Source organism: Dipodomys ordii, unplaced genomic scaffold, assembly GCF_000151885.1.
Source record: "Dipodomys ordii isolate 6190 unplaced genomic scaffold, Dord_2.0 Scaffold14, whole genome shotgun sequence".
NCBI lineage: Eukaryota > Metazoa > Chordata > Mammalia > Rodentia > Heteromyidae > Dipodomys > Dipodomys ordii.
This window is the reverse complement of record NW_012267230.1, coordinates 627265-652616: the sequence shown is the minus strand read 5'-3', so window position 1 is coordinate 652616 and position 25352 is coordinate 627265. Positions and strand designations below refer to the sequence as shown.

General features: G+C 44.0%; 1 protein-coding gene across 1 annotated transcript; it reads left to right on the top strand.

Moving 5' to 3' along the window:
• The first annotated feature begins 773 nt into the window (after positions 1 to 773).
• Crym (crystallin, mu) lies at positions 774 to 23651 on the top strand. Its single transcript, XM_013011373.1, has 8 exons — positions 774 to 1019; positions 1707 to 1860; positions 5701 to 5763; positions 13346 to 13447; positions 14994 to 15177; positions 19941 to 20062; positions 20913 to 20997; positions 23300 to 23651. Exons 1-8 carry the CDS (start codon positions 850 to 852, stop codon positions 23362 to 23364), a joined length of 945 nt encoding a protein of 314 aa, XP_012866827.1. The 5' UTR covers positions 774 to 849; the 3' UTR covers positions 23365 to 23651.
• The last annotated feature ends 1701 nt before the right edge of the window (positions 23652 to 25352 follow it).

The window sequence follows — 25352 nt, the reverse complement described above, 5'->3', positions numbered from 1 at the left end:
CAAAACTCCTTCAAAATACTCTGTCTTCTTTGGGTTACCACTACCACTTTATCACTGGTTTAATGGCTGTGAGTTAGCACTGTGTCCCACTAGCTTCCCTCGGGTGTCTTTTTAGTGAGAATTTCTTGGGGTGAGGGTGGGGTGGGGGAAGCCCTACACTTTGCCTTTGTATGACCGAGGTCATTGCACTTTGCTCTGGGAACTTCTCTCTGTTTACAGTTGAAGAGTGTTTTGTTGCTCTTGTCAGAATACTTTGTGCTTAACATAATTCGCAGCCGCCCATCTGGTGTAGTGTGGGGTGAGGGAGACTGTGATTAGAGACTTCAGGGGGAGACAGGATTGAAAGGACAATGTTGACTTGCCCTCATCTCCTTCATCTATACGGATCTCCCTAGGAGCCAAGGGAGCCTTGCCTGCCTGGACCCCATCTCCCCTGTCTTCTTGCCCAAGACAGCACTCAGAGCAGAGAGTTGACGGGGTACCAAAGTCCACTGCTCACACTTCTTTGCCAAGGAATGTATCAAATAGAGTTGATTATAAGAATTGAACCCCAGGATTCTAACTACTGGTCTGTGGCCCACAGTCCAATCTTGGGGGGACTCTGTCTCTAAAAGGGAAGCACACCTTACCCAGGCTCAGCTCTGGAGTGGGAAGAGCAGACCAGGGGAGCTGGGCATGCCAGAGCGCCCCGCCCACCCTGGGCGTGTCCTCATAGCCGCTCTCGCAGGGGGCGTGGCGAGGGCGTGGCGAGGGCGGGGCCCGGGCGGCCCACGGCGCCTATAAGAGCAGGCGCGGCGCGTGGAGGGCGCGCTGCCCCGCGGTGGCTGAGGCTAGGAGGCCGGCGGCAGGATGAGCCGGGCGCCCGCGTTCCTGAGCGCGGCGGAGGTGCAGGATCACCTCCGCAGCTCCAGCCTCCTCATCCCGCCCCTGGAGGCGGCTCTGGCCAACTTCTCCAGCGGCCCCGACGGAGGGGTGGTGCAGCCGGTGCGCACCGTGGTGCCCGTGGCCAAGCACCGAGGGTGAGTGGGAAGGGCCGGGGTCCGGGGCCGGAGGAACCGGCCCGAAGGACGGCTGGGGACGGGGGAGGGGGAGAGGGCTGAGTGGTGGTGAATCACAGCTGTCCCTGGTGCCAAGTGGGCACTTTTCGAGTGTTACCAACACCCTCTCCCTGGCAGGGCAGGGATTGGTGGCACCGTTTTACTGATGGGCAAACGGGAGACTCAGAGAGGTTAAGTGATTTCCCCAAACGTGCACAGCTAAGTGGTAGAGCTGCTATGGGTTTTCGGTCCACAGCCAAGCTCTGGAAAATAATATGCGCCCTGCCCTAAGGGAAGGCAGAGGAGTGGAGGACCAGAAGATTGGGGGCAGGGATGAAGGAGAAATCAGGAAGGAAAGCCTGCTGGCGCTCAGAGCTGTAATCCCAGCTGCTCTGGAGGCTGAGATCTGAGGGTAAAGGTTTGAAGGCAGCCCGGGCGGAAAGTCTGTGAAACGCTTATATCTCCAATTAACCAGAAAAATAAAAAAAAAAAGCCGCAAATGGAGCTGTGGCTCAAATGGTAGAGTGCTAGCCTTGTGCAAAAGAAGCTCAGGGACAGTGCCCGGGCCCTGGCACCCAAAACACAGAACAGGAGAAAACAAAAAAAAAACCCAGCATGCAAAGGAAGTATGGCAGGAAGGGGCTGAAGCTGCGCCCTCTCTCGTTGTAGCTTCCTGGGGGTGATGCCTGCCTACAGCGCCGCAGAGGACGCCCTGACCACCAAACTGGTCACCTTCTATGAGGGCCACAGCAGCGCCTCGGCCGTCTCCTCCCACCAGGCTACTGTGCTGCTCTTTGAGCCGAGTAATGGCTCCCTGCTGGCGGTGAGCCCTTCCCCAGGGTGGGCTGGGGTGGGCTGGGGTGGGCTGGGGGTGGAGAGGGAATCCTTGGGCCCAGAGCCAGGCTCTGAAGTCAGTTCTCCGTGCATAGGAGAGCCGTGATTGTGACCACAGATGGCCCTCTAGGAATATCTAGTGACAAGGGCCCCCTGAGGGTGTGGATCTCAGTGCCAAGATCCACTTCTATTTCAAGTGTGGAAATAATACGCTGTTTTTCACTCTTTTATTTTTAGTTTTACAGTTTTATTTATTTTTCTGATCTTTCATTGTACAAAGTGGCTTTGACTCAACAATTCATAAATACAATGTGTCTTGATCCATGTCAGCCCTTTCTTCTCACCCATCTTTCCCACCCCCACCTAACCGGTCCAGTTTTATATGTGTTATCATGACATGCTCAGAGACCCTCAACCACACAGCATGAACTAACCCCGTGGCTGAGGAAACACTGATTTGCTGAATCCTGTCCACACAGAATGGAGCCTGTAACAGTTTTTCTTACAGGTACACAGTGACCTGTTCTCACATCTAATCTGAGTATCAAAATAGCAAGCAGTAGCTCTCAGTGACTGAGCTCTTTTTAGGTGTCCAGCATTGTTCTAAACACTTTACATATATGAACCCTCTTAATACCTGTGTGTGTGTGTGTGTGTGTGTGTGTGTGTGTGTGTGTGTGTGTGTGTGTGTGCTGGTCTTGGGCCTTGAGCTCACTCTACCACTTGAGCCAGAAGTAACTGTAAGATGAGTAATATTATTATCCATACTTTACAGATGGGGAAAATAAGGCTACAGTAACTGTGTCCAGCATACCTAAGTCTATGTAGCTAATAAGCAGCATGCCTGAACTTCAGATCGCTGCAATCTAAGTCTGTGACATGGTCTGTTAATACTATTTTGTCCTACCCTACTGGATTTTTGTGGGAAAGAGTGTGCAATACTGAGGTTTGAACACAGGACCTTACACCTACGGATGTTTACCACTTGATCCACATCCCAAGCCCCTTTATGCTTTAGTTTTTCTTTTCAGATACGGACTCTAATTTTTGCCTAGAGTGGACCTTAGATCAAGATCTACCTACCTGTATCTTCCTTCTGTATACTGAGAATGACGACATCCAGCTTATTACTTGAGATGGGATGGCGCTCTCACTAATGTTTATGCTGTAGCAGGCCTCAAACCTCCATCCTCCTGACCTCCACATTCCCAGGAGCTTGGATTAGAGATATGAGCTACCATATGATGCAGGCTCTACTCTTTCAAACTACTGTTTCTTAAATGCATATCACCTGCCAGGCAAGAGATATAGATCACATTCAATTCTGACAAGTTCCACCATGAGGAGTTTTATTACCTCCTCCCAAACCTCCAGATTTCTGTTGGGAGTCCTTTAGGCTCAGGTTAATAGAGCCACTTTGCTAGCATAATAGATAGCTAGTCACACTTACGCTTGTCTGATTGACTGTGTCTCTGATTCTCTCAGCTGTTGGAATCCTCACGCTGGCTCTGAAACCCTTCTTCCTTATTTGCTGAAGTTCTGGTTCCATGAGGTCTTGGCTGTTTCTCACTCCTCTGATAAGAGGAGTATCTAGCTCTTCTCAACCTACCTGTACTTACCCAGTGGCAGTGGTATTCATTGACAACAGTGGTTCCCCAGGAAAGTAGGGCCTGAGTCTTTAAAACAAGATGCCAGGGCCTTTAGATCCTTTGCCGAATCTGTTCAGTACCTACGTGGTTCAGTGTCTCATCTGAAAAATGAGATTAATGATGCCTACCCTTTGAGGGTGGGCTGAATTGAAAGGTCACTGCCCCACAGCCTTGCACATCCCAGGCCTGCACTTGGTCACCGAGCTGTACTCCAGGACAAGGCTCAGATGAGCTCAACTGAAGATGGGGTGTTTAGTGTCTGTGCAGAGTGCTCTGCACAGATGGTAGAAGTTGAGAACCACCGAGGTAAGGTTGTATGGTCTTTGCTCACATAAGAAATAATATTAGTTCTTAAGTTCCTCCTCAGTTTGGTGTTTTGAGAATCAGTACAAGAGAACAAAGTAGGCAATTCTTTTATTATTATTATTATTTATTGTTATTATTATTGTTTTCCAGGCCTGAACTCAGGGCCTGGGTACTGTCTCTGAGCTTCTTCTTCTTCTTTTTTTGGGTGGGGGTCCGGTTGTGGGGCCTGACTCTGGGCCTGGGCACTGTCCCTCAGCTCTTCAGCTCAAGGCTAGTGCTCTACCACTTGAGCCACAGCACCACTTCCGGCTTTTTTCTTTTTGCTTATATGGTGCTGAGGAATCGAACCCACGGCCTCAAGCTCTCTACCACTGAGCCACCTTCCCAGCCCCTCTGAGCTTCTTTTGCTCAAGGCTAGCACCTCTACCATTTGAGCCATGGTGCTACTTCTGGCTTTATCTGCTTATGTGGTACTAAGGAATTGAACCCAGGGCTTCATGCATGCTAGGCAAGTACTCTACCACTAAACCACATTCTTAGCCCCTCTTTTCTATTTTTAGAAAAATAAGAGAGAGTTTCACTGTGAAAACTTCCATAGATGCATACAATGTACTCTGAACAAGTTCACCCCTCTATTATTTACTCTTAGTCCCTTCTTCCTACCCCACTGTTTGTGTGTATAAGGACTTGAACTCAGGGCTGGTTTGCTTTCCCTTAGCTTTTTTACTCAAGGCTAGCACTTCTACCACTTGAGCCACAGCTGCACCTCCAGCTCCTCGGTGGTTAATCGGAGATAAGAATCTCATAGAAGTTGGGTACTATGACTCAGCCCTGTAATCTTAACTACTCAAGAGGCTAAGATCTGAGAATTGTGATTCAAAGCCAGTCTGGGCAAGAAAGTCTGTGAGACTCTTATCTCCAGTTAACCACCAGAAAATCAGAAGTGGCGCTGTGGCTCTAGACTGCTAGCTTTGAGCAAAAGAGCTTAGGGACAGCACCTAGGTCCTGAGTATAAGCCCCATGGCTGACAAAAAAACCCCAAACCAAAAAATATCACCACAGACATTTTTTAAAACCTGGGTTGGCTTTGAACCATCACGGTTCAGATCTCAACCTCCTGCGAAGCTAGTATTAATAGGTGTGAGCTAGTATTAATAGGTGTGAGCTAGTATTAATAGGTGTGAGCTTGTATTAATAGGTGGGAGACACCAGTGCCTGGCTACCTACCCCACTTTTTTTGTTTTTGTTTTTGTTGGTCATGGGGTTTGAACTCTGAGCCTGGGCACTGTCCCCGAGCTCTTCAGCTCAAGGCTAGCATTCTACCACTTGAGCCACAACGCCATTACCTACCTCACTTTTTAAAACAGAATTTTTTGAGGGGGCTTAAATCATCTCTCTCTCTATATACATGTGTGCATATATATCCATATATGTATACATTATATATGTATATATATATATATTACTTTAGTCTTTACCACCTCCCCCGTGCTCTCTCATTCACTGTGCATCCCCATGATTCCCTATAGACAATTTTCCCTTTTAAGCCGATGTCAAAGTGAATGAATAGGTCTTGAGGGTTTCCTATATGCCAGTGTGTTTCATCCTGCCAGCAGCCCTCTGAGCACTATCTTGGCACTATCGTTGTTTATGCAGGTGAGGAAAGCAGGGCTTAGAGATTCAAATATTAAACATGCAGGAAGAGTTTGACACGCCTCCTCCTCCTCACGGTCTGTGGGCTATTATAAAGCTTCCTGTGTAATATAATCCGTACCTATTTCTATATGCTGTGTTAGAGCTCTGCGAGAGCTGCTCGTCTGAGTTGGAGTAACGGGTTCCAGAGCCCCTTTCTCACGGTCTCTCCTTTCTCCAAGGTCATGGATGGGAATGTCATCACTGCTAAGAGAACAGCTGCGGTGTCTGCCATTGCCACCAAGGTAAGGTCAGCGGCTACTGCGCTGTTGAGGCAAGCTGATGGTGTACAGGGTGTCTCAGTCTTTTTTTTTTTTTGTCAGTCATAGGGCTTGAACTCTGGGCCTGAGCGCTGTCCCTCAGCTCTTCAGCTCAAGGCTAGTGCTCTACCACTTGAGTTACAGTGACACTTCTGGTTTTCTAGTGGTTTATTGGAGATAGGAGTTTCACAGACTTTCCTGCCTGGGCTGGCTTTGAACCTTGATCCTTACATCTCAGCTTCCTGAGTAGCTAGGATTACAGGCGTGAGCCATTGGCACCCGGCTATGATGTCCCAGTCTTGAAGAATGAGTTTTCATATAGTCTTCCTTCAGGCATAGTTAGTACTTACTGTTGTTATTGTTGGTTCTGGAGCTTGAACTCAGGAAGCTGAGATTTGAGAATCACAGTTCAAAGTCAGCTTGGGCAGGAAAGTCCATGTGGCTCTTCTCTCTAGTTTCCTACCAAAAAGCCAGAAATGGAGCTGTGGCTCAAGTGGTAGAGTCCCAGCTTTGTGCAAAATAGCTCAGGGACAGCTCCCAGGCAATGAGCCCCCGTATTGACACGCAAAAAAACACTTTATTAGTTAATAATATATCTCATCATAATTATTAGTTAACAGATGTTAACAAATAGTTAATTGGTGCATAAAATATTTATTAGTTAATAAACCATTTATGATTGTTTAATATTTGTTTTAAATAACCTAACTACTCCTCAGGCTCACAGATTATGTAGGATGAAAATAAAGCAGGATCAAGAATATCAGGATGCAGGTGACATTTTTTTTAAAAAATTTTATTGTGAACATACTGTACAGAGGGGTTACAATTACATGGGCAAGATAATGAGTACATTTCTTATCAAGCATTGCAGCCTCCTCCTTTGTTTACCCTTCACATCCCTTCTCAGCCTCTCCCCCGCCTCCCCCACCCCATTCTTCCCTCCCCCAAAGTTGTAAAGTTCGTTTTCGACATGACAACTTGTACTTCTCATTGTTGGAACGGGTCCAGCAGGTGACATTTTTTAATTTAAAATTTTGAGACAGGGTTCTCCCTATGTTTCCCAGTCCAGTTTCAAACTGCTCGGTGAAATTGATCCTCCTGCCTCAGCATCCCAAGTAGCTCTGATTACAAATGTGTGCTATTTTATTTCATTTAATTAATTCATTAATTTTTGTGCTAGTACTGGGGTCCAGGCACTGGACCTTAGCTTTGTTGTTCAAGGCTGGCACTCTACCACTTGAGCCACAGCTCCACTTCTGGCTTTTTAGTGGTTCATTGGAGATAAGAGTCTCACAGATTTTCCTCTCCAGGCTTGGCTTCAAACCTCAATCCTCAGTCTCAGCCTCCTGAATAGCTAGGATAACAGGTGTGAGCCACCGGCAACTGGCAGGCAGGGTGTGCCATTTTAAATGATCCAGGATGGATCACCCTGAAAAGGTGACATTTGAGTCATGACTGGCAGCAGCACGTGACAGCACTGTGCATAACTGTGATGTTCTCCACTCAGAGAACAGCAGGTGGCAGAGGTGGTGATGTTCCTAAATAAAATCCAGGCATCTCACGAGGAAAACAGGGTTCTTAGAGGTAGAGTTAAAAAAGGGAGGTGTGGGAAACCGTGACTTCTGTGTGAACAGTTGGAGTCTGGAATCTTTTGTGGTTTATACAAAAGGACAAAGTCTTGCCATAGGGCTTTTCCTGAGAATTAAAGTATGGTGACTGTGAGCGAGGGTTGGAGCAGCTAGTACTAGGTATTGAGATTGTATGGTAAGAATTTCTGAAGACAAGATTGAAAGATATGAAGATGAATCTCAGGTGAGAACGAGGATTCACAAAATTACTAGTTACCATGTAATGTGCATGACTCCATTCCAGAAACCACTTCACATACATAATTCCCAATCTTCCCATCCACCTTGTGAAGAAGATAAGGTTATCTTCATTTCCAAAGAAGAAGGATTGTGGCTTAGAGGGGTTCTGTGATAATTGTATGGGAAGGGAGTAGACTTGTGATAAACCGGTTTTTAATTATATCCAGAGCCAACTCAGAAATAATCGAGACTTCTTGATGATTTGTTTTGTGATTGAAGAACAGAATGAGTCTATAACACTGTCTTATAATTATAGAGGACTTTGGTCTCAATCAGATAATGTTTAACTCATTGTCTGGACTTTGGGTTTCTGTGAGGGAGGCAGGATAAAGATTATTGGCTTTCATTTCATACAGAGCAAAGCAGAGACTTGGGTGTTTTGAAGGATACAGCCAGGTGACTATGTGACACTGAGTAGTGTGACATTCCTGTCCCAGGTTAGTGACATCTAACTCAGACTGTGCAGTAGCAGCAGAGAAGGGATGCTTTCTACAATTCATACATTTCTGGAGTCAAGTCATTGAATTAAAATTACTGAGTGGGGAGCAAGCTCAGGGTTCATGCTTGCTAGGCTGGTGCTCTACCACTTGAGCCACACCTTCAGTCCCTTTTTTGGTTATTTTGGAGGTATGAACTCATTTTGTGTGTGTGCACGCACCAGTACTGGAGCTTGAACTCAGGGCCTTGTGCTCTTGCTTGGCTTTTTCACCCAAGGCTGGAGCTCTACTTGGGCCATGTCCCCACTAGCTTCTTTTGGCTAATTTCTTGGAGATAAGAGTCTTACGGATTTTTCTGCTGCCTGGATTGGTTTTGAACCTCGATCCTCAGATCTCAGCCTCCTGAGTAGCTAGGACTAAGGTGTGAGCCACCGATATTCAGGTAGATTTTGTTCTATATGCCTGGGCCAACCTGGGCTGTAGTCCTTCTATTTGTAGCTAGAATAATAGGGGTGGCCACTGCATCCAGCCATTGATTGAGATGCAACCTTGCAAACTTCTTTTTGCAGGGACTAGTCTTAAACCATGATCCCCTGTCTCCCCCTCCAATGCAGTTTAGGATTATAGGCTTGAGCCACCACACTTGGCTTAATTTTTTTTAAAAAAGTAGTTCATGGTTGGTTCTGATGATCAGCCAGTTTGGGAACCATTTCATATAGACCCAGCCTTCAGTAGCATTGTTTCTGGTTACATTAATCAAATCTGCATCTTAAGGGGAGTAGAGAAACCTTTGGTTGATACATCCTGTTTCGGGCTGGAACTCACAGCTTGTTCCCAGGAGCTCAGATAAGTTATTTTGATAAGGTACAAAAGTCTATTTTACTTTCTGCCCTGGTGAGCATAGATTTTTCAGATCTACTACTTTTCTCCTCATCTAAGGCTTTGAGGAGGAGGATGATAAGTATGGAGTCTGATGAATACAATAATTTCTTTGCATTTAGATATCATTACAACCCAAGTTGAGCTCTGACCTGCTTTGCTAAAGAGACAGCATAGGTGTGGGTTTTCCCTTGGCATGCATCTATTCAGCCAGTGTGTGTTTCTACCAAGTTCCAGGCCCTGTGATCAGCATGAGGCAAAGAATGGTGAAGAAAAACAGATACCATGCCTGCCATCATGGAGCACAAGGTTGAATGGGAGACGCATGATATAAATCCAAAGATCATGCCAGTAAATTGAAATTTATAACCCTGACAAGTGCTTTCAGAGTGTAAAGCAGGAAATTTTAGTGTGTGGAATTGAGGAAGGGTTTTCCTATGTGTTTATATATATATATATATATATATATATATATGTTTATAATATGTTATTATATATATATGCACACTACATATGTATAGGTAGTATATGTAGTTATGTATATATAGTATACTTACAATACATATGTTAATATACAATATATACATATAATATATAATATGCAGTATAATATAATATATATGTATATACACACAACACATATATGTATCTATACACAGCATACATATATGTATATGTTATAATATACATGTACAATGCTCATATAACATGCATATATGTATTACATATTATATATAATATGGTGTATATATCTCCATATCTATCTGTCCTGGAGTTTGAACTCAGGGCCTTATGCTCCTAGGTGGGTGCTGTACTGCTGAGCCATGCCACCAGCCCTTTTTCATACTGGTTATTTTAACAATAAGGTTTGCCTTCTTGCTGAAGCACATTCCTAGACTAAGATTGGGAAACAAAGCTAGGCTAACAGGTGCACGCCATCACATCCAGCTATTGGTTGAAAATTTTTTTCTTGCCCTAGCAAACCTTAAATAGCAATCTTCCCTCTCTCAGCCTCCCAAGTGTGAGCCTCTGGCAAACAGCTCAGTAACACGTACTTGAGCTGCCTCACGAGAAAGCAGAAGGGAAACACTGCAGGCAGAGGGAATTTGCTGAAGGCCTGAGGCTGAAGGAAACAAGTAGGCCTGGGGCTGGAAGAAAGGAAGTAAGGGAAGCCTGAGACGGGAGCGCAGACAGATGGGAGGGCCAGAGTGTACAAGGTCTTGGTGAATTCAAATGAAACATGGACTTTCAAGCTCTTTACTTAAAGGAGAAATCTCACAGATTCCTATAGATATGCTCAATTATCCACAGGCTGATGGGAAAAGAAGAAAAGAAATGTTAGTCAACATTTACCAGGGAAACAAACGATCAAATATGATAACCACTCAGAATGTACAGATCTAGCTTTAGAGGTTCGAGGTTCTTACATAGACACTAACAATTTCTACAGCTTATGTACACATTCAAGAACAGAGCCATATTATCTGAGAAAAGAAAAAGGAAAGCTAATAGTTAAGGATCAAGTAATTTCTTGAGCAAATGGATAAGATGCTGTTCTTTCAACAGCTTTCTAGAAGATTCTTGGAACCATCTTTCACAGAACAGAACCATATCTCTCCTTCAGCTACCAGAGAGATGAAGACCCTCTAATCGTATATGACAATTTTGCCAGAATTTTTTTTAAGACTTCTAATTTTAAGGTTACTCTCAAGAATTTCAGTCAGTAGCATTGTAAGACACAGCAGGCCCAAGGAGATCAAATTTTACTAAATGAAGTAGAGAAAATGGATAAGGGCATCTTTTAAAAATCCATATGGTCTGAAAAACAAGTGATGTCTTTTCTGTATCTGTAGTTTGCAACCAAAAATGAGTTTGCCACCTTCCCCCCAAACATGTAGCACTATATGAAGATTATTTTGGTAGTCACAATCAAAGGAAGGAGAGGTGAGAGGTGGTACTAGTATCTAATGGATAGAAGCCAGGGATTCTACTTAGTATCCTATACTACACAGGAAATCCCCCTCCTCAACAAAGAGTTACCCAACCCAATTTTTAGTATCCAAGAGGGAGAAACCCTGTTCTACTTCCTGTAGGCCATAATAAGCCTGAAGAGTTTCTGTGCAAATAAGGTTACCTTGGTCCTGGGGCTTAAAAACCAGAAATAGGAGAGAAAACCCAATATGGCTGTATTGGGAGTTAGGTATCAGCAAGAAGGGGAATAGAGAGGGTAAATGAGGGTGAATGATCACAATACTTTATATGCATATATAAAAATAGAACAATGAAATCTGTTGAAACTGTTCTAAGAAGGAGGAGGATATAGCTGGGTGCTGATGGCTCACACCTGTAAAGATAGCTACTCAGGAGGCTGAGACCTGAGGAATGACTTGAAGCCAGCCTGGGCAGGAAAGTCTATGAGATGCTTATCACTGATTTACCACCAAAAAGCCAGAAGTGAAGCTATGACTCAAGTGATAGAGTGCTAGCCTTGAGCTAAAAAGCTTAGGGACAGTGCCCAGATCTTGGTTCAAGCCCCAGGATTGGGACAAATAGAAAGAAAGAAGGGAGCAGGGGCAGGGAAAGTGATAGAAGGGGTTGTTTGATTGGGAGTACATTGTATGCTTATACAGAATTAATCACAATGAAGTCTTCCCCCCTTGTACAACTAATGAATGCTAAGAAAAGTCTTTTAAAGACAGAAAGAGTTGGGCACTGGTGGCTCAGGCCTGTAATCCTAGCTACTCTGGAGGTTTGAATCCAGCCTGGGCAGAAAAGTACCCATGAGACTCTTACCTTCAGTTAACCACTCAAAAACCAGAAGTGGTGCTGGCTCGAGTGGTAGAGCTGTAGTGTTGAGCACAAAGAGGCCCAGAGACAGCACCAAGGCCCTGGGCACTGAGGGCACTGAGTTCAAGCCCATGACTGACCCCCATCCCCGCAAAAAAAAGAAAGAAAATTATAAGCACGTAAGTGCTGTGGAGTGGGGGATTTATCATGGAGATTAGGGAGAGTCCATTGGAGAGATAATACTTGATCTCATGCACAGACTCCCTCAAACGATGTCAGAAATGCTAGCTCTGCATTTGTTTTGTTTTGTTTTGTTTTTTACAAGGGAGACAGCAGCTGAGGAATTGTCAACAAAAGGGGTCAGCAAACAGCTGAGAATTCCAGGAAGCAAGGACTCAGGGATCCCAGCGAGCCCCAAGAAACAATTCAGGGCTCTGAGAAGTAGAGGTTGCTCAGCACATACCTGAGATGGTGTACCTCAGGAGAAAGAATATGAGCCATGGAGTGTGAAAGATTTGACTTTGGAGCTCCAGGGGGCCATTAATTAATTACAAGCCCCTAAAGAAGTTAATTAACCACTTTGGACCTCCAGCTCCTCCTCTGTAAAACACGAATAACCAACCTGTTGGGTGCTGGTGGCTCATGCCTGTAATCCTACAATGAACCAGCAAAAAACTTGAGCTAGAAACATGGTTCAAGTGGTAGACCACCAGCCTTGAGTAAAAAAGCCAAGAGAGAGCATGAGGCCTGAGTTCAAGACCCAATACTGGCACAAAAATGCAAGTTAAGAAAACACCTGCCTTGTTTGAGTCATAAAGATGCACTGGTTCATTCATTCAAAGAACCACTGACACTAAGTATTGGTGGCTCTTGACTGTAATTCTAGCTATTTAGGAGACTGGGATTGCTATTTGAAGCCAGCCTGGGCAGGAAGGTCCCTGAGACTCTTAACTCCAATTAACCAGCAAAAAGCTGGAAGTAGAGCTGTGGCTTAAGTGGTAGAGTGCTAGCCTTGAGTATAAAGAAGCTCAAGGACTGCACACAGGCCCCGATTTCAAGCCCAGAGACTGGCAAAAATAAAACAACAATAACAAAAAACATGAATAATGACAGGAGCTTACAGCTCGCTCATAGAGTCCTTGTCAGGCTAAATGACATCATGAGGAAAGCACTGGCGTAATGTAGGACCTCAGTGAGGCACCCCCCACTCTAACCCTCTCCACTCTAGAGAGGAGAATGGAATCTCAAACCCAGTATGACATTTATTCCATTGCCCTCGATCCCTCTAGAGGATCTGAAGATGGAGCAGATGTTACCTGATGTTCAAATTATATTTGCTTTCACCTAGCTTCCATTGTCTCCTTTGACTTTTTTTTTTTGCCAGTCCTGGGCTTGCACTCAGGGTCTGGGCACTGTCCCTGAGCTTCTTTTGCTCAAACCTAGGACATGAGCCAAAGTGCCACTTCTGTTTTTTTTCTGTGTATGTGGTACTGAGGAATTGAATCCAGGGCTTCATGCATGCTAAGCAAGCACTCTACCACTGAGCCACATTCCCAGCCCTCCCTTGACTTTTTTCCTATTTCCCTCCAACAGTTCTTGAAACCCCCCAGCAGTGAAGTGTTGTGCATCCTTGGAGCTGGTGTCCAGGCCTACAGCCATTATGAGATCTTCACAGAGCAGTTCTCCTTTAAGGAGGTAAGTCTGGATGGGGGGTTTATGAGGAGGGGGAGAGGGAAGGAAGCAGCCATTTTCCTCTATCTCCAGTCCTTCCCTGAAAAATGAAGTTTTCTGAAATAGTTGAGAGTCCAGTCTACATTGATCTTTTGACCTTAATGCCTTCCTTAGAATTCCTAATGGAGATAAAGTATCAAGGGAAAGTCTGATCTCTCAGTTACTCTGCTCATAGAACATACATCTGTGAACCACTCAGGATACACTTTAAAGATTCAGTTCCACCTTTAATGTATGAGTTTTCCCTTCCATCTCTCTGTTCTTCTTGTAGGAGAATCTGAGAGTCTCTAAGTATTCATGGGTATGGGTCCAGAAATGAGCAAGCAGCGGACCACATCCTCCTCCTCTACTGCAGTCTATATCTTTGCCCAACTTTTTCCTGCAATGGCTTATGCCTCCTACTGAGAGTGTTTGATACTATTTTTATTCTGTTTTATGTATGCATATGAAAGAAATGGAATAGATTTAAAGTATGAAATTCACGATTTTGGAAACACAGACTATGAAGAAGAAACAAAAGAAACCCATTTATCTGTTTTCAAAAGGACAAGCATATAATGTCTAATTTTTCTCTCATCATATTTTTATAACTGCATGTATATGTATGTATGTATGTATGTATATACAGTTACCAGGGTACAGGGGCTTAAACTCAAGGCCTGGCATTCTTGGTTAGCTTTTTTGCCCAAAGTTGTCACTCTACCGCACAAACCAAACTTCTTTTTGTTTTTTTGCTGGTTAATTGGAAATAAGAATCTCACAGACTTTCCTGCTCGCGCTGGCTTTGAACTGTGACCCTCACATTTCAGCCTCCTGAGTAGCTAGGATTATAGCCTGAGGCACCAGTGCTCCGCTCCCGTACTTTGAATGTTCTAGTATCTATTTCCAAATTATTCAATTCCGTATAACATTTGCATAGTTTTTCTATCAAGAAGCATGACATGGATAGCCATTCACTTATGACTGGGCACAAAGTGTTGTTTTTACATTGGTTGATGGCTTTCTTGCATACAACATTTATTTCTATCTGTATTATATTCTTTTATGAGTTCTTTGGGCCTCATTTTCCGTTGAAACATGCAACTTCTGACTCTCATATTAGTACCTGTTAACAAGCTAGTAAGTCTGATGCTGCTAGTAGCCATAACCCCAGCCCAGCACCTTCCAAGATCCGGGTTATAGTTACCACTGATGGTCTCTTCATAAGACTTTGCCCACTTATTTCCGTTGTACAGAAATGCAAACTAAGACTGAATGAGACAAAATCATTTCAAAAGCAGTGACAAAGCAAAGATTTGTTCTAAGCCTGCTTGGCTCCAGTTCTTTCTCTGCCTACCAATTAAGCCACCAAAACTACATCCTAGCTTGAAATTGGAAAAAAAAAAGCCACTATTCTTTAAAGGGAAAATTTGTAGGGAAAACTCATTTTCAATGGCTTGGCCAGATATCTATTTAGATTAACACTATGACCTTGATCAAATGTCCTTTCTCCCGCTACCCTCCAATGAAGGTGAGGATATGGAACCGCACCAAAGAAAATGCAGAGAAGTTTGCAAACACAGTTCAAGGAGATGTGCGAGTCTGTTCATCAGTGCAGGAGGCTGTGACGGGTGCTGATGTGATCATCACAGTCACCATGGCAACAGAGCCCATTTTGTTTGGTGAATGGGTGAAGCCAGGGGCACACATCAATGGTAAGCAGAGAGGCTCTGTGGGCCGTGGCTAGGTGGTGGTTCCTCTGGAGACTGGGACTGGAACATGCATGCAAAGAGCTGTTTTCCTCCTTATGGAGAATACTCAAGCTTTCTCAAAGCCGCAAGAATATGTGAGCCTGAAACAAGACATTCCCAAAATATGAAAAGCAAATTTCAAACCTGAAACTGACAACTATGCCACTTATTTATGTTCTGTAACATATAATGTTACAACCATAATCACTCTTTTTTTTTTCTTCTGTATCTGTACTGAGGCTTGAATTCAGAACCTTGTACTCTCATTTGGCTTTGTCTCCCAAGGCTGGCATTCTTAGCTCATGAGACACACTTCACTTCTGGCTTTTTGCTGGTTGATTAGAAATGAGTCTTACAAGCTTTTCTGCCTGGGCTGTCTTTGAACCTCGATCCTTGGCTCTCATTTCCTTGAGCAGCTAGGACTATAGGCATGAGCCACACCAGTCAGTGCACGGTTTCACAGTTTCAATCTTGAATGTAATGAAGTTTAAATCTCAACGTCCAAGTGAAGTGTTTGTTTTTAACATTGAGAACTGTAATTTTTTTCTAAAATGACAATATAAAACACATTTATTGTGACATTTTCAGTGTATGTGATAGGATGAGGAGGGGATGTAACTGCATATAAGGGTACCCGGCACTCTGAAGGGGTTCAAATGAACCTGGAAGTTTTAGCAAGCATTGCTCTGTATCAAAATCTACTCAGCGTGCTAGTCTGAATTCTCTCTATATGTTACAATAATCATGTGAAATTGGAACTTTTAATTCTTACTCTCATTTTATAAGTGGGTAAACTGAGGCATGGAGATGTTCAGTGACAGACAAACCTGTCTTTGATGATGGAGGTAGGATGATAATAGGATTTGAACTAAGACAGCCTCTCCTGAGAATCCAAGTGCTTGGTAATAGTTGATATTTTATCTTCCAATGAGAAGACTGGCGTCTGGTGAGCAGCACAGAAAAGGAACAGAGAATTTCAAGATAGCATTGGTGACCCATGTTTTCATGACAAATTCTTGGGATCAACGTAGGAGCTGACAGTTCTGTACATATGCATGGATGAATGGGAAGGAGCCAAGTCAAGTGATTAGGAATTCATTCATAAATGGGTTTTTGAACCTCAGCCATGGGCTGAGTATAGTTTTAGCTATTAGGGCTACCACTAAATACATAAACAAATAGATAAATAAATAAATAAAATAAGACACTCGGGCTTCCTGCTTTCCTGATCCTGAGATCCAACAGACAAATAAGCAAACAAGTTGTTTCTGATAAAGATGAGCCTGAGAAAGAAGCAAGATATTATGTGTTAGACCTTGTTAGAGGGAACAGAAAGTAGAAATAGAGATAGGCCCTTTTGGTGTATTTATCTGAAAAGCTCCCTAGAAGGAGACTTGAGGCTGTGACCTAAATCATAAAACAGAGGCAACCATGTCAAGAGCTGAAGGAAAGGCATTTCAGACAGGACAGAAAATGCAGAAGCCCCTGAGAGTAGAAGTGAACATGGCAGAAGTGAGTACTGACGGGGTCAAAGTCAACCCAAGCTCTCAGTCTGCATGGAACTGGCCTATGACATGGGTCCAGACAGTAGGTAGAACATGGCTTAATTGATACGTAAGAAGTAGATGAGAGTATGCTTTGTTTTGGACGATAGAAACATATCTGAAAGGACTTGAGAAACCCAGAGGAACCAGTACTTGAAGAAATTCCCAGGGATAGAGCTGAAACTTGATTTTTGTTTCCTAACTAAAAACTACACAGGGGGCTGAGAATGTGGCTCAGTGGTAGACTGCTTGCCTAGCATGCATGTAGCCTTGGGTTCGATTCTTCAGTACCACATAAACAGAAAAAGCTGGAAGTAGTGCTGTAGCTCAAGTGGTATAGTGCTAGCCCCAGGACTGGCAAACAAGCAACTACACATGGTAGCCAGATGCCGGTAGTTCACACCTGTAATCCTAGCTGTTCAGCAGGCCAAGAGCTGAGAATCGTGGTTCAGTCTAGGGAAGGAAAGTCCATGAGATTCTTTTATCTCCACTTAAATTCCAGAAAACCTGGAAGTGGGGCTGTGGCTCCAATGAACAAGAAAAGCTCACTGACAGTGCCCAGACCCTGAGTTGAAGCCCTGAGAGTTACACACACACACACACACACACACACACACACACACACACACACACACACACACACACACACACACACACACACACACACACTGTTCTCTCATCATTTCTGTGGTTTGCAAGTCCAGGGGAGGGTTAGCTAGGTCCTTTGCTCGGTCTCACAGGATGAAATCAGTGTTATTTAGGCTGTAATTGCATCTAGTATTTGGGGTTTTTCCTTATGTTGTAGAACCGAGCACTCTTTCCTGTGAATACTCTTTCCATATTCCTCGTCACATGGCGCCTCCTTCCTCAATCAGTGGATCCTTCTCACACTTTGAATCCAGCAAGAGCGATTTAATTTTGAGTCAAAAAAGCTCTTAAGCCAAGATTGCTTTATGTGTTTATAGACCCATGAAATATACTTAAAAAAAAAACCAAACCTGTTACAAACACAGACAACAAGGAAATACGAACAGATTTTACTTCCTTTACAGCTCAGCTGAGACGCAGGCCCAATTCCAACACCCTGCCTCACCCCCTGCCCAGTACCTCATCCAATCAGCCAGTGCCTTGCCGCTCTCATTTCTTGTTCCACTGAAGCAAAGCCAGACCCGACTAAGTCAAGCCCCTCTGTGTTTCCTGGCCCATCGCCATCTGCCTGAGGGCCTTCTGTAACCCTTTGAGGACTCAGCCTTGTCTAGGCTGTAAGGAGGGGTGACTGGAGAAATTGGAGCTTTTTTTTTTTTTTAAATCCCCACTGCCTTATGATTTATTTACAAGCTTCATTAGTTAGTGCTTTTCTTCTAGAGAATTCCTCACACACACAGACTTCATGATGGGCATTTTTACTCTATGCTTTTTGGAAATTCAAATGTGGGAAGTTTTAGAGTGTGGGAAAACAGTGGGGGAAGAAAACATACTGGAAAAAAAACTGGATTACAATGCAAGAAGACATAAATGCTGCCTTATGTCTAGATAATGATGCCTTATTGCGTTTTCAAAGACTAGCTGCTCCAGGCTGGAGCTAGGGGGAGATATGTTTTGTTTGGACCATAGATAAAGTACCCCATGCAAATGAATTTGCTGTCTCTCTCTGGGAGGGGAAGTAGCCCACCAGTGGTTCCTGCCTGTAATCCTACTATTCAGGAGACTGAGATCTGAGGATCATGGTTCCAAGTCAGAGGGGATATGAGACATCAAGACTCTCTCTCTCTCTCTTTTTTTGTCAGTCCTGGTGCTTGAACTCTGGGCCTGGGCACTGTCCCTCAGCTCTTCAGCTCAAGGCTAGCACTCTACCACTTGAGCCACAGCGCCACTTCCGGTTTTCTGGTAGTTTATTGGAGATAAGAGTCTCATGGATTTTCCTGCCCAGGCTGGCTTTGAACTGCAATCCTTAGACCTCAGCCTCCTGAGTAGCTAGGATACAGGTGTGAGCCACCAGTGCCTGGCTATGAGACTCTTATCTCCAAAAAAATAAATCAGAAGTGGAGTTGTGACTCAAGTGGTAGAACACTAGCCTTGAGCACAAAAACTCAGGGACAGTGCCCAGACCTTGAGTTCAAGCCCCACAAGCTATTAAAAAAAAAAGCACTTGGGGGGTATTCCATAGGAAGGATTAGAGAGCAAGCAGACAGACAGAAGGTTAGGAGCATAGGGGGTAAGTTCCAAGTGACACCTCTGTTTTAACATTTTGTAAGGACATCAATCCCAACAAGTAGAAGAGTCATTGGGATGAAAGCCATGGTGCTCTCCCAGACCTACATAACCTTCATGTGACCTTCATCTCTCACAGTCTCAGTCTGAGCATCTGTTCAATGAGAATTAGACACTGAAGTATTCTTGTGAGTACCTTAAATAGTATGAATAGGACACCCCTCAGACAGTAGGTATCCAGTAAATGAATGTTAAATGACCTTAAAATCTTTTAGGGAGGGCTGGGAAGGTGGCTCAGTGGTAGAGCGCTTGCCTTGCATGCATGAGGCCCTGGGTTCGATTCCTCAGCACCACATAAGCAAAAAGAAAAAAGCCGGAAGTGGTGCTGTGGCTCAAGTGGTAGAGTGCTCACCTTGAGCTGAAGAGCTGAGGGACAGTGCCCAGGCCCAGAGTTCAGGCCCCACGACTGGACCCCAAAAAAAATCTTTTAGGGAATAAGTAGGATATGAGAGGGAAGGGAAAAGATGGTATGTATTATTATTTTGTGTGTGTGTGTGTGTGTGGTACTGGGACTTGAACTCAGGGCCTAGATGCTGTCCTTTAACTTTTTTTTTTTTTTTTTGCTCAAGGTTCACTCTACTACTTGAGCCACAGCTCCATTTCTGGTTTTTTGGGTGGTTCATTGGATATAAAAGTCTCATGGATTTTTCCTTCCTGGGCTGGCTTCAAACCACAATCCTCAGATATTGGCCTCCTGAGTAGCTAAGAGGATAGGCATTAGCCTCCTGTGCCAGGATTGTTATTATTATTTTTTTAATAACTATTCAGTCTTATTGGCTGGAGGGAGTTGGCCTGAGGTAGGAGGTGGTAATCTCAATCTGAGTATTCCCTTGTGTTCTGCTCACCTCTCCCCATTTACTAGTATCCTGGGGACTTTTCTGGGCTTGAGAGCCTTGTTTTGCTGTCTTGTAGCCATCGGGGCCAGCAGACCTGACTGGAGAGAACTGGATGATGAGCTCATGAAGCAAGCAGTGCTGTATGTGGATTCCCGGGAGGCTGCTCTGAAGGAGTCAGGAGACGTCCTATTGTCTGGGGTGAGTCTCTCTGGTCATCCCTCAGGGTTGCTTCTGTGAAATTACCCATCAGGAGAGTGAGGTGACCAAGGCCTGTGGGAAACTGAATGAGAGGGGAAGTTAATGAAAGCCTTGTGTCCAGATCAAGACCCATCAAGCTGTGTTATAAGGCAGTGAGATTGGGAGATAGAGGTTGTTGCAATCTGGAATCTCTCCCAGTTTGACCAGTGTGACAGGACGATGGTTACTCTAGCTACCCTTATTTATTGTAATCAGGGCATGGAAGGAAGAAGGGAGCTACTGAAGTTGATGATCAGACACTAGCATGATTCTTTCCTGACACAAGAACCTTGCAGGCCAGCTCCTTAGACATGAATCCATGCTATCCAAAAGGCAGATGTGTGGGCAGTGGGCAGCATATTTTCGTGGAGGCTGAACTCTGGGCCTGGGCGCTGTCCCTCAGCTCTTCAGCTCCAGGCTAGCGCCCTACCATTTGAGCCACAGTACCACTTTTGGCTTTTTTCTGCTTATGTGATGCTGAGGAATCGAACCCAGGGCCTCATGCCTGTGAGGTAAGCACTCTATCACTGAGCCAACTTCCTAGCCCCCCAGCATATTTTCTGATATCATCCAGCTTTATAAAAGGTATTTAAAAAAAATCAAGGCTGTCTCTTGAGGTTGGAGGCATGGCTCAGGTGGTAGAATGCCATTCAACGAGTGAAAGCTTCAGATACTGAATTCAAGTCAAGGTCTCAGACAAAAAAAAAAATGTTGTCTCTTAGCCAATTTAGGATTACCTTATGCTGGTTTTACTAGGCAACCACGAGCAGGCTTTTGCTTTATCTTGGGCCGATGTGAGTTTGTTTTGCAGGCTGAGATCTTTGCTGAGCTGGGAGAAGTGGTGAAGAGGGTGAAGCCAGCCTACTGCGAGAAGACCACAGTGTTCAAGTCCTTGGGTAAGACCCATTGCTCCCTAGGAACAAATCTAAGCAGAGCCAAAGCTGGCTTAGTAATTGGTGGAAAGAAGAATGAATGAGTCACCAGGCTAGATAGCTGAATCATTATGAAGTCCATCTGTCTTTCAGGTCAATAATTCCCTTACGCCCACAGTTACGCCCAGACACTCTGGAACTGGGCAGTTCTGGATTGGTGCCCCTCTCTGCCATGCATTTGTCCCAGGACAAGTCACCAGACCTCTCTGAGCCAGAGTCCCTCCACTGAGAGTTAAAGTGGGATGCTCGTAGAAAATAAAGTGATTTACTCACCTAAGTACCAGCAGTAAATCACTTAGATTTCCACCTACATGCATTCAGGAGCTATTCTCCAGAGGAAGGGGAGGGGATAAAGAAGTTAAAAGACAGAGAGCTTAAAGGAAATGAGATCTAACCTGAAAGAGATTCAGACAGGAAGTGGAGCCAGAGAACTCTGCATTCCTGCCCTTTCCTGCCCTCTCACTTGCTGCTTGAAGGTGATCCTAATGGGGAGTCCCCAAACCACTTAGATAGATGGGGGTAGAAGCCAACAAATAGGGCACTCCCAGTACTCAGTCTGTCCCTTGGCTTAGCTCCCGACTCTACCAGATTTCAGGAAACAGAAGTACATGGGAACAGAGCTGATATTCAGCTAACAATACCTCCTAATAGAACTGCTTCCCAAATGGTTGGTTAAATACTTTTTCCCCTCATCCACTGGAGAATGTTTGCCTCAAGGCCTGCTAGACTTTCTGATCAGGCAGTAGAAGCTTTAGTCCTTTGCGGAGCCTTTTGTGCTCTGGCTACCCATTAGTATCCCTGCCTTGTTAGATGTTAAATATTTAAAAAAATCTCTCATGCACCAGAACACAGGCAAAAGAAATGTAAACTTTATCTGGAGCCTGGTTCAATGACATTCCAGTGATCCATTTGTGTCTGGAAATTTCAGAGGTTAGCTAGCCTCCTTAAGAAGGAAAAAAAATATGCTACCGGAATATTCTCTTTTGAGCCATTTTTGTTTTTCTTATTTTGGGAGGTTTGGTTTATTGGAATGCCATTTATCTGATGGTTGCATACTAAATATGTCTGTATCTGAACTGAATGCAAAGATTAAATTATTAAGATTACAGGGTGGATATTCCTTTTCTGAAATATTTAGAACCCAAATTTCAGATTTGAGGGCTGGTTTTGTGTTTTGCACTGTTTGTATAGACTTGACTAGATGAGCATATCTAATATGAAAATTTTAAATCTGAAATGATCCAAAATGGAAAACTTTAGAAGACCCCAACAATCTCCCCTTTACTTTCCAAGAAATTCAGATTTTAGTGCACCTTAGGTTTCAGAGTCTTGGATTAGAGATGTTCAACCTATATAAGGCAAAGGAGAAATGCTAAAAAAAAAAATAAAAATGCAGGGTTTGAAGCAGACCAAGGTCAGAAAACTACATCTGTGAGCCAAACTCAGCTTATTATTTTAGTTTCAGCCATGAGGTACCAATGTCTTTTACATTTTTCAAATGATTTTGGGAGGAGAAGTTAAAAGAATAATTTTTGATGACATACAAATGATACGAAGTTCAAACTTTAATGTCCACTAATAAAATTAATTAGTTAATTAAATAAAAATTGAACAAAGTCTGGTAGCTCATGTCTGTAATCCTAACTACTCAGGAGGCTGAAATATGAGGATTGCAGTTTGAAGCCAGCCCAGGTAGGAATAGAATAGTCTGTGAGACTCTTATCTCCAATTAACTACCAGGAAAAAAAAACCCACCAACAACTAAACAACAATGGAAGTGGAGATGTGGCTCAAGTGTAAAGTGCTAGCCTTGAACATAAAAGCTTAGGGATAGTCCCCAGGCCCTGAGTTCAAGCCCCAGGCCTGGTGTGCGTGCCCCGCCCTCCCCCGCCCCCCCAATCAAAATTGATTGGAAAACAAGCAGGCTCATTTATTTAACTGTTACCAGTGGCTGGTTTCCATTCTAAAAGCAGAGTTGACAAATTTTGACAGAGATCATACAGCCTACAAGGTCTAAGATATTTACTAACGGATCCTCTAAAGGTTGCTAAACCTTGAACTCAATTGGGGACACTTCTTGCTTAGTGTCATATTTCATGTCTTGGTATGCACTTTGCAAATCATCTAAGCCTGAACTTATATCTGGGTCACATTTTCTAGGTGTTAGCATGAGCAAAGTATCATAAAACCTCTATTCCTATGGCTAAAGATTTTTCTAGAAAACTTGTTCTGCTCAGAAGTTGAACTGAATTTGTGTCCCTTCCAGGAATAGCAGTGGAAGACCTGGTTGCAGCCAAACTTGTCTATGATTCCTGGTCATCTGGAAAGTGAGACAAAGGAGCTTTGTGTCTGAGGATGGATGCTGCCACTGCCCAAGGGATGCTGTCACTGGTTGTGTTCTTATTTCTAGACTAATTGTGGGAAACTGGTTCTCAAGGAGCTAGAGTTTTGTGCTTAGCATGTCTCATCATAAAATACTGAGCTCCCCATTCATGTATGTAGTTGGAAAGCAAACCTAGGCAACTATTTCTTCTGTGCTAGCAGGTGATAACAGAATTTCCTTCACCTTTTACTTCACTAACTTGGTATTTCCTGGGAATAAAGCATTTTTGAATTCAGCAGCATTTGCTTCCATAATTTCTATTCCTTGTGGCAAAGCACCGAAGGAGATCAAGTGCTTCTATGGACTCATTAGAGGAGAATTAGCTTTTGCCAGGTGCTGGTGGTTCATACCTACAAATCCTAGCTACCCAGGAGGCTCTGGTTCTAAGCCATGAGGTTCTTATTTCTAATTAACCACCCCCAAACCAGAAGTGGAGCTGTAGCTCAAGTGTTAAAGCACTAGCCTTGGGCAAAAAAGCTCAGGGACAGCACTCAGGCCCTGAGTTCAAGCCCCAAGACTGACAAAAGAAAACCAATTAGATCTCTTTATTTTTTATTTCATTGTGATATTACCATACATGCATATGATGTCTCTGGATCAAATCTACAACATCTATTACATTCCTCCTTTCTCCCTTCTCCAAAGCATTTCAACAGGCTGGGAGCCGGTGGCTCACGCCTGTAATCCTAGCTACTCAAGAGGATGAGGTCTGAGGATCATAGTTCATAGGCAACCTATGCAGGAAAGTCTGTGAGATTCTTATTTCCAGTTAGCCACCCAAAAGCCACAAGTAGAGCTGTGGCTTAAGTGGTAGTCTTGAGCAGAAAAGCTCAGAGACAGCACCTAGACCCTGGGTTCAAGCCCCAGGATTTGCACAAAAAAGAAAACACAAATTTCAGCAGGTTTTAGCGTTCTATTTTCTTTTATTTTTTGGGGGGGGGGGTCCGGTTGTGGGGCCTGAACTCTGGGCCTGGGCGCTGTCCCTCAGCTCTTCAGCTCAAGGCTAGTGCTCTACTACTTGAGCCACAGCGCCACTTCTGGCTTTTTTCTTTTTGCTTATGTGGTGCTGAGGAATCGAACCCAGGGCCTCAGGCATGCAAGACAAGTGCTCTACCACTGAGCCACCTTCCCAGCCCTTAGCATTCTATTTTCATCCATGCATATAAAGTACTTCACCACATTCAATCCTCCTCACCTTCTCTTTTTACCTTTATCATTCCCACTGATAACCAGTCCCAAACAGAACCTATTTTACATTCCTGTCTTTTTTTTTTTTGTCAGTCATGGGTCTTGAACTCTGGGCCTGGGCGCTGTCCCTGGACTCTTCAGCTCAAGGCGAGTGCTCTACCGCTTGAGCCACAGTGTCGTTTGTTTTTAAGGACAGGATTATGTATATGCTATTTGTGTTTCTCAGTCCAGCTTATTTTGCTTAAAATGATGATCTCTAGGTAATTCTCCATTTTAAATGGTCCAGTTCAGTGGCTATTAGTATACTCAGAGTTGTGCAGCAATCATCACTATTTTTGTGAAATTCCATCACCCCAAAAGAAACTTGGTTCCTATTAGAGCCACTAATCATTTCACCCTCTTCCTAGTCCCTAGAGACACTGATTTACTTGTCACCTCTACTCTTCCTCTTGTGGAAAATTTGTATACCTTTTGTGTCTAAAGATTCAAAGGAACCGTGGAGTTTCTGTGTAAATCAGAACTCTTTTGGTGGCAAGTAGTAGAGACCACAACAGGTAAAGCTAGATGCTGGTGGTTCATGCCTATAATCCTAGCTATTTGGGAGGCTGAGATTTGAGGATAATGGTTTGGAGCCAGTCTGAGCAGAAAAATCCTATCTCCAATTAACCAGCAAAAATCCAGAAATGGTAATGTGGCTCAAGTGGTAGTGAGCTCAAGTGTGGCTCACCAGCCTCAATGTAAGAAGCCA

What these genes read in the sequence shown, in the direction of transcription:
- Crym (XM_013011373.1), top strand. Translation starts at nt 850, where the DNA reads ATGAGCCGGGCGCCCGCGTTCCTGAGCGCGGCGGAGGTGCAGGATCAC. An exon ending in TGTCTGCCATTGCCACCAAG is followed by an intron (nt 5,764 to 13,345) that starts GTAAGGTCAGCG and finishes TCCCTCCAACAG; the next exon opens with TTCTTGAAACCCCCCAGCAG. An exon ending in GAGACGTCCTATTGTCTGGG is followed by an intron (nt 20,063 to 20,912) that starts GTGAGTCTCTCT and finishes TTTGTTTTGCAG; the next exon opens with GCTGAGATCTTTGCTGAGCT.